Genomic DNA, 13,241 nt, shown 5'->3' with positions numbered 1-13,241 from the left:
CTTGAGCCGTCAACGTTCCATCGTCAATGAGAGCAAGTCATTTTCAACAGTATATAAATCTGGTTTCACTCGTCATACATTTTACTATATCAATGATATTTTTTATTGTCATCCAAAATACAATACATACGAAGTCCTTTCTCCTCATTGCATATGCAGCAGATTATAAATAGCCTTCACTATTTGCAGAAATTGTATCTGCAGCTGCAAATAAAGTAGTGTATAGTGTTTTAGATTCATATTATTGTAAAAAGTATACTGTACTTGAGAAGTGGTTTGTAAGAAAATGTAAAGGTGCCTATGGCCTATCTCGGTCCATTTGTCCAACACAATCTTCTGGAGTAGACTTCCAAGGGGAGAATATTGTGGTCCAATCACCTGGTGTGAAAATGTCAACGCTTGTCTCTGACATTTAGCCTCACACCACAGGGGGTGTACCTCTAAAGTGCATCATATCAACAGCAACACACCGCGCCCTTATAATGTCAGGTCACAAATATACGCTGAGCTGACATCAAGTGAAAATCGCAAATCTTATAAAGACGTGCGCCAGCACACAGGAAGAGGCATTATACGGGATGCGGTATCTAAGAGACAGCATTCCTCTCCCTCCATCCTCTCCACCTCTTTTTTTCTCCATCATCCCCCTCCTCCACCCATCACCCCTTCCCCAGGTGGCTGTGAGGCCCGGCCTGTCTGAAATGTGATAGGCATAATCCCATTTAGCCTAATTGCATCTGCGGGAGAGCAGCCCTACGTGTCCCACCGCGTGCCGACCAAACCCCCTCAGACGACATTATACGGCACATAGGAAGCTCCCGAAAACACAGCAGCGCATGTTGTTGTTGCGTGCACTGCAAAGTCCCAGTGTATTTCTTTGTTTGCCTCCCAAAAGTAAAAACACTGGCTTTGGTGCGCATTGGTGGGGTTGAGAGAGAGAGAGAGAGAGAGAGAGAGAGAGAGAGAAAGAAAGAGAGAGAGAGAGTGAGGCTGGCGGGGTGGGGGGGGCTACACCCAGTCTGCATTAGCACAAATGAGACAGTGCATTCAGGCAACCATGTTAAGAGAAGCGTGCTGCGGCAAATGGCCTAATGGAAAGTCTGAGGGGTGTAATTTGCGCATGTGTGTGTGTTTGTGTGCGCACATCCGTCCTTCCGAGGGGGGGCTGTGATGCAGTGGGTGCCGCCACGGGGAGGCCTGGGGAGTGGTCCACTGCGATTGAGGTCGTAATGACACTCGCAGGCTACAGTTCACATTTTATTCACACTAGACTGGAAAGGCCATTAGGCATCGGGGCCAGTGGCAGAGCAGCTACTAATCATCATGCTGCGGTCCAAATAAAGCACCCCTTGCATCGAAGCCTAATAAAGGGATATCAGGGATTTAGCTTTATGGATTCTATGATGTACATGCTGTACTGTATATGCTAAATTTGGGTTGGCTCAAGATCTTTTTGCAGGCACAGTGACATACTGAGCTTTTCCAGGCCACAGATCAATCACCAACGCAAAAGAAAATCAATGTCCTAGAACTGAGTTACTCCCCCTCTGAGCGAGGATCATTAAATTCCGACTTGAACAGAAGAAGAAAGCAAAGTCTCATGTGGTGGAATTTGGCTCGACCAAGCAATGCATACCTGACACATTGAGAAAGCAACATTGCAACGAGTCTCATTCTACACGAGATAGTACTGCATTAATATAACTAAAACTTCATCTATAATCCTGTTAAAATGCTACAGACGCTACCTTGAGGGAGCCGATGACTAAGAAAGGGGATACAATGTTATAAATTTTGCATATCCATCTACCAGCATCAATTCTGCGTGTCGTAGCAGCAAATAGAATATCATATATCGTGCACTTGTGACTATGATGTCACAGCTGTGGGAGGCTGAGCTATATGCAAGCAGATATTTGCGATGGCACAACTCCACTGGATAGCATTTTTGTGTCCAACGCACCTGCCACGAGAGAGAGCTTCTCCCCGCCCACTGAAATAAATAACAATTAATGTATTAATTTCTTTTCTCCTACTGCCAACCAAGGAAATCCAGTTAAATGCCCATATGTAATAGCCATATCATATGAGTTAATGCCCGCATCACGTTGCAACTGGAAAATGGCTGTCTGGGTCAACACTGCAATTGTTTCTGTGCTTTGGCTAATGACAAAAACAATTCTACAAAATTGCACACAAGAATCTCTAATAAAAAAAAAAGCGAATCAGAGATAACCTAAAAATAAAGAGCACCACTATGAATGATCAATATAACATACATGTGCAGTAAGTAGCATTCACTGCATCATATTGAAATGTGCTCCAGATGGCCACACTGTTTTGGAGATGGGGACAAGAGAACCCTCCATCACCTGTTCTTTGTGCGCAAGGATACTGCAGTACTGCATTTTCAAAACCAGACAGCTTGCATGTACCCCTCCCATATAAGAATAGCCATTACATTACAAAATCTCCAGCTGTTCCTTTATCCCCACTCAATCCAGTCATTAAAACTTTCACATCTTTTCAAATATTCGTAGAGAAAGCTGCCAAAGCACGCTCGGCGTGCGTGTCGCAAGCGGACGGCTGGAGAAAATGTGTGATGTGAGAAGTTTGGGGTTTGCCAGACGACTTGAAACATTTACTACATCTTGCAGTTGTTTCAGAACGGCCATATACTGTATGTGATATTACACTGCACGAATAGAGCAGATCCACATGCGGCCAAGCCCTCTAGGCCCTCCACTCAAGGTTTGTGTGGGAGCAAATTCGATTACACTCATGTTAAAGCAATTTCCTGTGGAAATTCACTTCTTGTCCTCTGTTGCAGGTGAGCTCCCCGCGGACACGAATGTCTTCTCAAAGGAATGAAGCACCTATAAACACAAGCCTTAAAGCAGGCGAGTAGAGCCAAAATGCAATTAATATGCAAATTCAAGGGTGGAACTTAATGGGGAGCCTTCACAAACATTCATGTGTCTGTTTTCACATTGTTTTGCTCTCACCTCTGCCTGTCCAAAGTCAAAGCTTTGGGGACCTGAAGCTCTCGTGTGGACGTTGCTGCTAATTGATTATTGGACTGGGAGAAGTGGGCCAAGAATAACCGCCCTTCGTCAGCACGCTGAAATCATTCATGTTTCTTCCTTTAATGTTTGTCATTTCGCCGCATGCGAGCAGTTCACCCGGAATCCGGTGAGCTCACCGTGGGTGTCGGGAACGTAGTAATGAAGGAGCGGATCGAGGACAAGGAAGAGAGGTAGAATAGGTTGCCCGAGGCGACAGAGGGAGGGCAACAGAGAGGCTAGGAGTACGCACTCAGACTGGGAATTCATTTGCCATTCCCGCGTCAAGTCATACTTCAAGCGGCTTAGCGGAGGTGTGGAGAAGAGAGGAGGCCTCTGATGGAATGACACGCCTGATGAGAGCGGAAGAGTAGAAAGATTGCGACAGAGGCAAAATATATATATATTTTTTTTTAAAAAAAGGCCAGACGGGCGTTGGAATCCTGAGGGTCGATGCAGCAGTCGATGGATCTAAGTCACAGCGAGCGGGGTTGGCGTGGCGTGTGGCGGGGGGGGGGGGGGGGGGCAAGCCCTTCTCCTCTCTTTTTTAACCGCCATTCTAATGATTCATCCGTCGCCTGCAGCATCCCGTCCTTCCCCGCCATGATTCACGCCCACTCCCCCGGCAAAATGATCACCGCCGTCCCTCAGAGAGTTCCATCACTCTCCCTCTGTCTTTGGTTATCATCAAACAAATATATGAGCTGAGACCACAGCTTGATTGCACTGAGGAGCCCAGCTCAGCAGTTTTAATGAGCGCATACACACAAATATACATACAGTGCATATACATGTATACACACACACGTGCACACATGGGTGGCCTTGATGGCCCTTTTGTAGGAATAGTTCTCCATCTTAAAATGCTTGAGTGTTTACAAGTGATGATGTAGAGGCGATTTAGTGGAGGGCAGTGTAATTCCACTGGCAGGACACTATAAATGTTGATTAGATGAAGGTTGAGTGGAATATTTAATCACCCCGGGCCCATTTGCTATTCTCGTCAGTCTTTCATCACGTTACCTCTGGTGGGGGGTCGAGATCACGGCAACGGTTCACACAGAGTGATAAGGCAGACCTCAGTCCACAGTTATGTGATCACATGCTGGATGATGACTAGAGCAAAACGACGGCCAACGCGGTAAAATATTCAAAGGTTTGATTTGAACTACTAATGCCACTGAATTCATGCAAGTAGTTGATAAGTGTGCTACCTCAACTTAATACTTTAATTTGGTGTATATCCAATCAATTGTCCACATTGAAGTGAGTTGTAATGTCATTATTTTTTTGTGAGATGGTTATAAAGAAAAATATCACCGTACTTTTTCTTTCAGCTTGTCCAGTTAGGGGGCGCTACAGCGTGTCATCTTTTTCCATCTAAGCCCATCTCGTGCATCCTCTTCTCTAACAGCCACTGTGCCCATGTCCTCCCTCACAATATCCATCAACCTTTTCTTTGGTCTTCCTCTTCACTCTTTTGCCTGGCAGCTCCATCCTCAGCACCCTTCTACCAATATACTCACTCTCTCGCCTCTGGACATGTCCAAACCATCTAAGTCTGCTCTCTCTAACCTTGTCTTCAAAACGTCCAACTTTGGCTGTCCGTCTAATGAGCTCATTTCTAATCCTATCCAACCTGCTCACTCCGAGCGAGAACCTCAACATCTTCATTTCTGCTACCTCTAGTTCTGCTTCCTGTTTCTTCAGAGCCACTGTCTCTAATCCATACATCAGGTGCCATACATCAGTGTACTGTGTTATCTGTGTGTGTATTTTTATTCTCTGTTCTCTTTATTTTCCCATTATGCTTTAAAGTTGTTATAATGTGCATCTTTGTGACACCGTTTCCTTTCATACTTTAAGTTTTTATGATGTGACTCAGTTTACGCTAATGCTCTTGGGTCCATGTGATGCGAACTCTTTGTGTCCTTTGTGACACGGATGTCTGAAATGTTTCAAGAATTACCCATATAAGGACGAGAAAGACAGACAACGAGGCTTCTTCTAACAACTTCACCGACGCTCTGGGAAACTACGCTGTTTGGAACACTAACTGCACGGACGCCAGCCGCCTTTCGTTTTTGGACCGGCTGGAACTTTCACTAACTTGCTGGGATGAACATTTGCTTGTTTGGGAACATTGGTTCAACATTGGTGACTATTCGCCGTTGTGGCTCAACTACTCTGTTCTTGAACGTCTATTTTGTTTTAGCTATTTTATCGTGTTTGTGTTGTATTGATGTGTGTGCGATTAAATTGTCAGAAACGCAACATGACTGCGTTGTGTACAACCTAAAAGAATAAAAGATGATTTAAAAATTATAGTTTTTAATGTAGTTTCCTGTAGCCATGTCACCACACTGTTGTATTTTTCGATATGTGTCTTAAAGTGTGCGGCTTATTGAATGACATCCGGAGTTAGTTGGATTGGCCGTTCATCATGGTCTTGGTTCAGTTTACGATTTACTAGTGTAGGAACACTGGTCTCGAGACCAGTCTTGCGACCACATTTTTGAAGGTCTGGGTCCTGTCTTGGACTCTACTTCCAAAAGTCTTGGTCTTGTCTCGGTGTTGGACAGGCTATACTCGGGATTTTCTGTTGAGACCCGTCAAGACCACCGTTGATTCGTGATTCTTAAACTTCATTAATGTGATGATAATAAGGAGCACTTTGTAAAACAACAAATGCCTTCAACTCATGTTTTACTAACTTGTCACTGTACTCTAAAACTGAAATGTGCTTTGGACTTTCACTTGTATCACACTTTTCCAGCTTCAAGGTATTCAAAGTTTTTTTTCTTTCTTTGGGGGAAGCTATTTATTGGATAGGAAGCCTTTATTTGAACTTTACCTTAGAACAACATTTTGTACCTTCAATGTAATTTAAATAAATATATTTATTGTATAATTATTATATATTTCATTTACGGTATCTTTCTCTCCAGCTGTATTGATACCTATATCCATCCATATACAGTATTTCCTCATATAGTGGCTGGCAACTCAACTGAATGGAGAACTGTTCATTGGGAGGTGTTGTGGGGGGGGTTAGTGTACATGGTGGAGGTGAGGCCTTTGAACAAATCCATTTTTATTTGTAGTAAAGGGTGACAATACCAACAAATGGTGGCATGGACACAAAGCAGACTACTTTTAAAAGATTTGCTTCTGTATCCATCCAATACTGTACTGCAACAATGCTTCTGTACTGAACATGATCTGTGACAAAAAAAGTGAAATCATGCAGCAGGACTACAACAAAAGGGGGAAAAAACGGAACCCAGCATGATTTATGTGACATTTAATAGAATCACAAGCAAATCCTTGATCGCCCATTCATGCTGTCACCATCATAGTCACACACCAGTAGAGAGGGAACGATTTGGCATGTATTGGCCTCGTGATTCGAGTGTGTAGAGATCACCTGCCCAAGCCCAATCAGCGGCTCTAATGATTGCGACAGCTACTCAGAGGGAGGAAAGAAGGGACTTTTGTCGGTGGGGGGGAGGAAAGACGCGGGGTGGGGCCGGCAGCTCCATCACAGGCGAAGCCGTGGCAGGGCAGCGGGAAGCTGCAGCCCCTGGGAGGACGCAAGCCCTCTCTGGCCAGACGGGGTGAATCAATCATCTCCAAAGATGTCAGCATCTGCCCAAGCAATTTCAGATTGGAATAAATGGCAGATGGGGATGTTGTTCCCTCTGTTTAATCAGTTCCACCAAATGTGGTTTTATCTCTTATAAAATGAAACCATCTGTAGCACGTAGGTGTAAGGATCAAGTGAGGGAGGATGCAGACAGAAATGTGTCTGTGTATGTGTGTGCATGCGCGTGTACATGCGTTTGTACGATTTCAAAATGTGTCTGAGCATTTCCAGTACATGCGCGTGAGGGCAGAGTGAAAAATGGAAAAACGCTAAACAGAAGCGTAATAGTGGGAGTGAAATAAGGGGATAGAGTCGCACGTATCCATTAAAAACGAGGGAAAATGTAATCTTACTGCAAGCTCACACCTCAACTCTCATCTCCTCTCAGGAGTACCACCCAGGGGCCGCCACTATTATATCTAGAACCATCTATTTCCTCCCCCGCCTCCCCGAGCAGGCACTGGGGCTATAATATGGTCGCCCCCAACCCCTTCGGAGCCAGACACTCCTGATAAATGCCTTTGTTTTTAAACAGAGAATCACAACTACTCTTCCTGTAGGGTATTATAAAAGTTTACTTAAAAAAAGATTATGAAAAGAAAATTGGGCTATTTTCATATGTGCAGAGGTGCTTACATTACAAGCTGAAAAACATTTGAACACTATATTGTTCTTTTTTTCCCAGCCTATTTGTGAGTTAGCAAAACTCTATTTTTCATGAGGAATGATGTAAGACGTTGGTAACAGCCAAATGGAACGCCACCATTGTCAGGAGTAAAACAGACAAAATAAATCTCTGTATTCGTATTCTCATCTGGATGTGCACCAAAACAAGCTCCTCGTGAACCACAAAGTTACGCTGACATTGGCTGTGTTTTGCTTGCTAACAAATCAACCAACCAACCAACCAACAAACAACAATGTTTTCACAATCTTAAATGCAAGGAAAATGTCAATTTGTGTGAAGTGGGTATCAATGGGTAAATCAAGTTACTCCTAAACATCAAATAGCTATGTTTATGATATGCTGACTGTTAAATAAAAATGCCATAAGAAAACATTCTGTATGTCTGATAATGTCCATGCCTGTGAGATTCTGATGTATCACCATTTTCTTTCACTTTTCCTCTCCTCCGGATTTCCATTAGACACCGTGCCCCATTTACTGGATTTGCCGTGAGTGTCATCCACTTACGGACACAAATACTCCTTTCAAATTGGCACCTCTCTTTTCCCTTAAGGAAAAAAAAAGGTACGTACTATTGTTCACAGATGGGAGTTAATTGAATTTGAATATTTTTCAGCTGCGCCGAAGCAAGCGAAAGTTCCCTCAGTATTAAATCAAAGTGTGAGTCATCGCATTGCAATCAACTTCCATGACTGTATGTAGAGAAGCCGTCTCTGATGACGACCGGCCCATTGGACTGAAATATGATATCTCTGCCATGTTGTGTGCATCCGTGTTGATGTAAGTTATTTTCTCTGCCTAGTCTCTATGATATTAAATGTTCCATCATATGTGCCTCGATTACTGCCTTTATTATTGCATTTCTCCATAACGGTACCTCTATTTTGTTTCACTAGACATAAATGCACCATACAGTAATATAATTACCGTAATTCCTGGCCTCCAGAGCCCACCTGTTTATAAGCCTCACTCAGTACATTTGTAACGAAAATACCATTTGGTACATACAAACGCCACAGCTGTGTAAAAGCTGCAAGTTCCCATACTGAACCCCACATTGAAACACGAGATATTTACAAAGAAAGACGGTACACAGAGAGTTTAATGCAAGCGTCGCCGCGCTAACGGTGGTGCCACGCTAACGGGCATATTAAAAAAAAACTGTAAAAATCACTGGGACGCGGCAGTAACACGCTAGCGCAGCGCTAACAGGGCCGGACCGGTAAAAGTCACTTCCTCGGCACATATATTCCACCGGTCTCGCGCTTACCTTTTCCGCTCAAGTCCCCCCATTGCGGCTGTTAGAAAAAACTGCACAAATTAGCTGCATCACCGCATAAACCGCATGGTTGAAAGTGTGTGAAAAAAAGTCATGGCTTATAGGCTGGAAATTACGGTACTTAACTTGTTATTACCTCAAAATAACAATTGTATAAATGAAGGCTTCACCCCACTACATGTACAGTACAGTACCCAAGAGTACTGTGTTTAGTCAAAGTACTTATGATATTTTAAATGTGCTGGTGTGCACCATAGTGAATTCTGTGTTTTTGTAATACATTTAATAGAAACTGGAGAGTACGGTAAACAATGATGTGTGCGTATGTAGAGTCGTCGCAGGAAAACACGCAGTAGAGATCTACTACTAAATACTCAAGTGTCCGAAGGCTGGATGAGAGGAGAGGGGTAGGAAAAAAGGTAAACAAGTTTCCGTGTCCCTGCTATGCATGTGTTGTTAGTGTTGTAGCTCATAGCAGTTATTTGTGCCAGTCTGGCAGCAAAAATCCACCGGAGACACTAAAGTAGGAAAACTCAACACCTCCGGCAAGAAATCATCACTCTTCTATCGGTCATATCTAAAAGAGGGAGGCACGTCAACAGCAGTAAATGTAACAAGCTCCCGCGTCTTTCACTTTTTCCGATAGGCAACCTTTAATGTGAGAAACAATATTTGACAGTCTAACAAAATGGGATTTTTTTTTTTTTGCCTTGTCTTTTCTTTTCTTTTTTTTTTTTCTTTTTCAAAGGGACATTTATTTCCCCGAGACTGGAAGGCAGTCAGTTCCTTCTCCACTGCCAACATGGCGAGCCAACTACAAGTGATGGGCAAACTGTTCCTGGATCATTTTGTCTGCCAATCATCACGACTTATTTTTCCTCTTGACAGAGGAAAAAAAATGTTGACTGTTGGTGGATTAATAGCAGTTAACATCAATCAAAGTATTTATTTAACTGATAAAGGCTCATTCAGGTCATATTCTACAAGGAATGTGGGTCCATTTTCAGCACCCAGCAGTGATTCTATAAAAGAAAACCTTTCAGATCATTGATATTTTCTTAATACATTCTATAATATTTTAACTGAATCTGAATTAGTATTGGCGATCCAAAGAAAGTGTTGTGAATAAAAAGCGGTTCCAATTTCTGAGTTCTAATTTCTTTTATCTCCAAATGAGTAGAGGGTTTCTTAATTATTCAGACTTCTTCAATTTCATTGTTTTGACAAGATAAAGGGAAATGTTTCTGAATTAAATATTCATAATCTAAACATAAGCTCTAGGCTAAAATGTTGTTTACCCAACCTTGAAGCATTACACAAGATCGGGAGCACTTAATGCAATTGTATGTGCTGAATGGAAATATATTGGCATGTTTAGCAGAAACACATTTCAATACCTGTAAGTTTTTTTGGGTTGATTTGATTTATTTAAAGATGAGGAGAAATCAGTTCGAGGTTAAAATTGGAACATTTCTAATGAGCCTTGAGAAACAAATCTGATAGAAGTGAAAATTACACATTTATAATTTCTTGATAAACCCACATGGACTCCAGCAACTAAATACAATTCATATCTGGCATCAACCTTTGCTTTTAATGTAGCTTTATTGACCCGAACGTGATCCCATTCACGGTGATGAAATTTTTTTTTCTCGTGCGGGGCAACGCCTGACTCCTCACTTGCTCTTTGCCTCATAGACACTTGTGAGATGGAGGACGGCTATATGCGAACAGAATTTCCAATTCACGGTCTGGCTTTATGAATTTTTAACACTGAAACAGGGCCCTGATTCCTCCCAGCTGTAGAAAGACAAAGAGACTATTAGGAAGGACAATTTTTAGTCATTTAACCTCCTAATCACACTATTTTTAACTCGGCAGAGAGAGATGGACACATTCAGGCAAGAACACTTGGATCTATTGTGGCGGAGAGACATTACGAAGCGGGTCTGTGGCCCACTTTTATCGTCTCCTTTATTCCAGCACCAAGAAGCCCAGCAGATTTATTTTGTTAATTAGATTGGCGAGAGAACTTTCCTTGGTCCAGCTGGCCAATTGGAGATTGCGTCGAATGAGTGCACGTGGCTATCAAAAGGTTATCAAGCCCATCAGACGGGGAAAAGTCAGCTCCTGATGTACTGGACGCTGAGCAAGCGTTGAGGAATAAAATAATAAGCGACTTATTGAAGTCAAGCTACTATATTCACATCACAAGGCTGTGCTAATTGGGAAACTTTTTCAGCCAATTTTCTTCCATAGTGGAACCTCCAAAACTGAACACAATCTCTAAAGTTGAACACAAATCTGCTGTTAGATGTTCTACTTTCATATACCTACAAATACGTTGGAAGTACTGGGATTCCTGTCATCAAAAACTGTACAGGCAATTTACCTTGAATGTCCTCTATTATGATACAAATAGAAGGAGATATCATATTCAAATGAAAAAAAAATACTGGAAAAGGACTTTATATCCATGGAATGAGTAAAGCCATGTAAGTTTCTTTCGGCTTGTCCCGTTAGGGGTCGCCACAGCGTGACATCTCAGATGAACGCTCATATTTGTGATCAATATCAATTAGATTATCTACAGAAATCCTCATATAATAATACATTTTCACAGGTGAATGGCTTTACAGTATTACCAAAGTAACAGACAATTGGAAATGAAATGTATCAAATGATCTTTCAGGATAAAAAAATGAAAGTTCTGGGTCCAACGCAAGTCATATCATTACATTGTGTGTGCATATATATCTATGTTTACACACACACGCATATATGTAGTTTTATATTTAACTATTATTGCAAAGTATTTGTGAAGCCAGCACATTGAGCGACTGGCCAGCACATCTGCTTGTGTGGGTTTTCTCAGGGTAGTTCAGTTTCCTCCCAAAATGTGCATTGTAGGTTAAGTGAAGACTCTAAATTGCGCATAGGTGTGAATGTGAATGGTTGTTTCTATGTGCAACCAGTCCAGGTTGTACCCCGTCTCTCACCCAAAGACAGCTGGCTTGGGCTCCAGCATGCCTGTGACCCTTGTGATGATAAGCAGTACAGAAAATGGACTGATGGATGTATCTGAATAAAAAGCAAAATGTGATGAGTCTCTGTCACCAAAATGCATAAGTGGCCAATAGCCTCAAACATCCTCACAATGTTATTTCTCGCTCATTTCCTCTCTGTATTATTTTAATGTGGCTTCAGTCGCCGAGACAATGTGCCATGTTTGTGTTTCAATCAAAGCAGAGTACAATACGCGTAGCACTTCAAAACATTGTTCATGCTGGCGTCAAACGGTGTTTGGCGAATCTCACATGATTGCCGATCATAACCCAAGACGATGGTTGGAACTCCAAATTTGTTTTGAATTTTGAAGCATATTTTACCCCGTAAAATAAGGTTGAGGTGTTTTGATTTTTGGGTTCTTTTCATTTCATTTCAGAAGGGCTAAGTGGCCTTTTTGACAGAACAACATGTTAATCAGCCACAGACTGTTAAAGCCCACCAACTGCTCTGAAAGTTCCAAATAAAGCCCATTAGCTGCAGCTCCACATCCAGATGCACCGTGCAAACAATCACCTTGTAAAACCTTTGGGCCTGTCCTCTGCGTGCGGGTGTCTTGGCAGTCAGAGGCAGCAGCCAGCCATACATACATATGGATTTGGAGCTGTAATGGCCTCCCTCAGGAATCCAAAAACCGGCGGCACGGGCCAGAGAGGAGTTCCTGGGGGAAATCAGAAGAGCGGCGAGCATTCAGGTCAGCTTGTTCGTGTCCCCCGCACGTTAACATCTCTATTTCCCGCCGCCGTCTCCAACTTGATTTATACACTCGTATTATGTATTGAGTCAAGAGAATCTCAGCAATACAATTGGCTTTCTGTGCAACTGTGAAATATGGCTTGGCTGAAAGGATTGATGATATTTGAAGAGGTGCGCCTGTGCATTAATTTGGAAGAGTGGGGGAGTTTGTTCGTCACTTTGGTCCACTGAAAACGCTGGGCAACGGGTTTAGAAGTGCAAAAAAACATGATTAAATTCATCCAATTCAGACAGAAAGTGGATAGCTTTCAGGGTTTGACAAATCCAAATTAATTGGAAATTACTAATTAATTAAAACATCATTAATGAGTTTTTGAAAATGTACAAAGGTCCATAAAGACTTTCACGGGGAGGTTTGTGTGGAGGAACTTAAAAGCTCTTGTGAATGGGCAACTTATCACATTTTCACCTCCTTCAACTTTGGTGACATAATCATCAGTACTGAAAATGTGTTTTTAAAGTTAATTATGTCGGGGGGAGAAAAATGTCACTGATTAAAAGTAAAATTTTTAATACACAACAGATGTTAAAGTAGACGACATCTTGCCCAATCCTAAAATCATGACAGTTGCCTTGAAAAAGCATGACGTCTTCAAGCGCTATTAAAATGTAGGAAACATCAACAAAAATTAATTTGGATGACAGATGTGTTTTATTTTAGAAGGTGACGTATATCAGAAGAAGAAATGAGTGCTAGTTTCAGTCACAAAGCTTCAAGGCACTGGCATTTTTATATTTAAAACA

The 13,241-nt window shown here is 42.2% G+C and overlaps 1 protein-coding gene across 12 annotated transcripts in view; it reads right to left on the bottom strand.

The window, feature by feature from the left end:
* Positions 1 to 13,241, bottom strand: part of LOC133513351 (uncharacterized) — a 197,631-nt gene that overhangs the window by 68,747 nt on the left and 115,643 nt on the right. For 11 of the 12 annotated variants that reach the window (XR_009798469.1, XR_009798462.1, XR_009798464.1 and 8 more), the window contains one exon: positions 12,258 to 12,402. Coding sequence is in view for 8 of the 12 variants with exons in the window: in XM_061844072.1 (XP_061700056.1) it covers positions 12,258 to 12,402 (145 nt within the window). In the remaining 4 variants the exon portion in view is untranslated. Of the gene's footprint in view, positions 1 to 4,387; positions 8,183 to 12,257; positions 12,403 to 13,241 lie in introns of those variants that run through there. The other variant, XR_009798470.1, reaches the window with a different exon arrangement.

This window comes from Syngnathoides biaculeatus, chromosome 15 (genome assembly GCF_019802595.1).
Source record: "Syngnathoides biaculeatus isolate LvHL_M chromosome 15, ASM1980259v1, whole genome shotgun sequence".
Taxonomy (NCBI): domain Eukaryota; kingdom Metazoa; phylum Chordata; class Actinopteri; order Syngnathiformes; family Syngnathidae; genus Syngnathoides; species Syngnathoides biaculeatus.
This window is presented reverse-complemented; position numbering and strand designations above follow the sequence as displayed.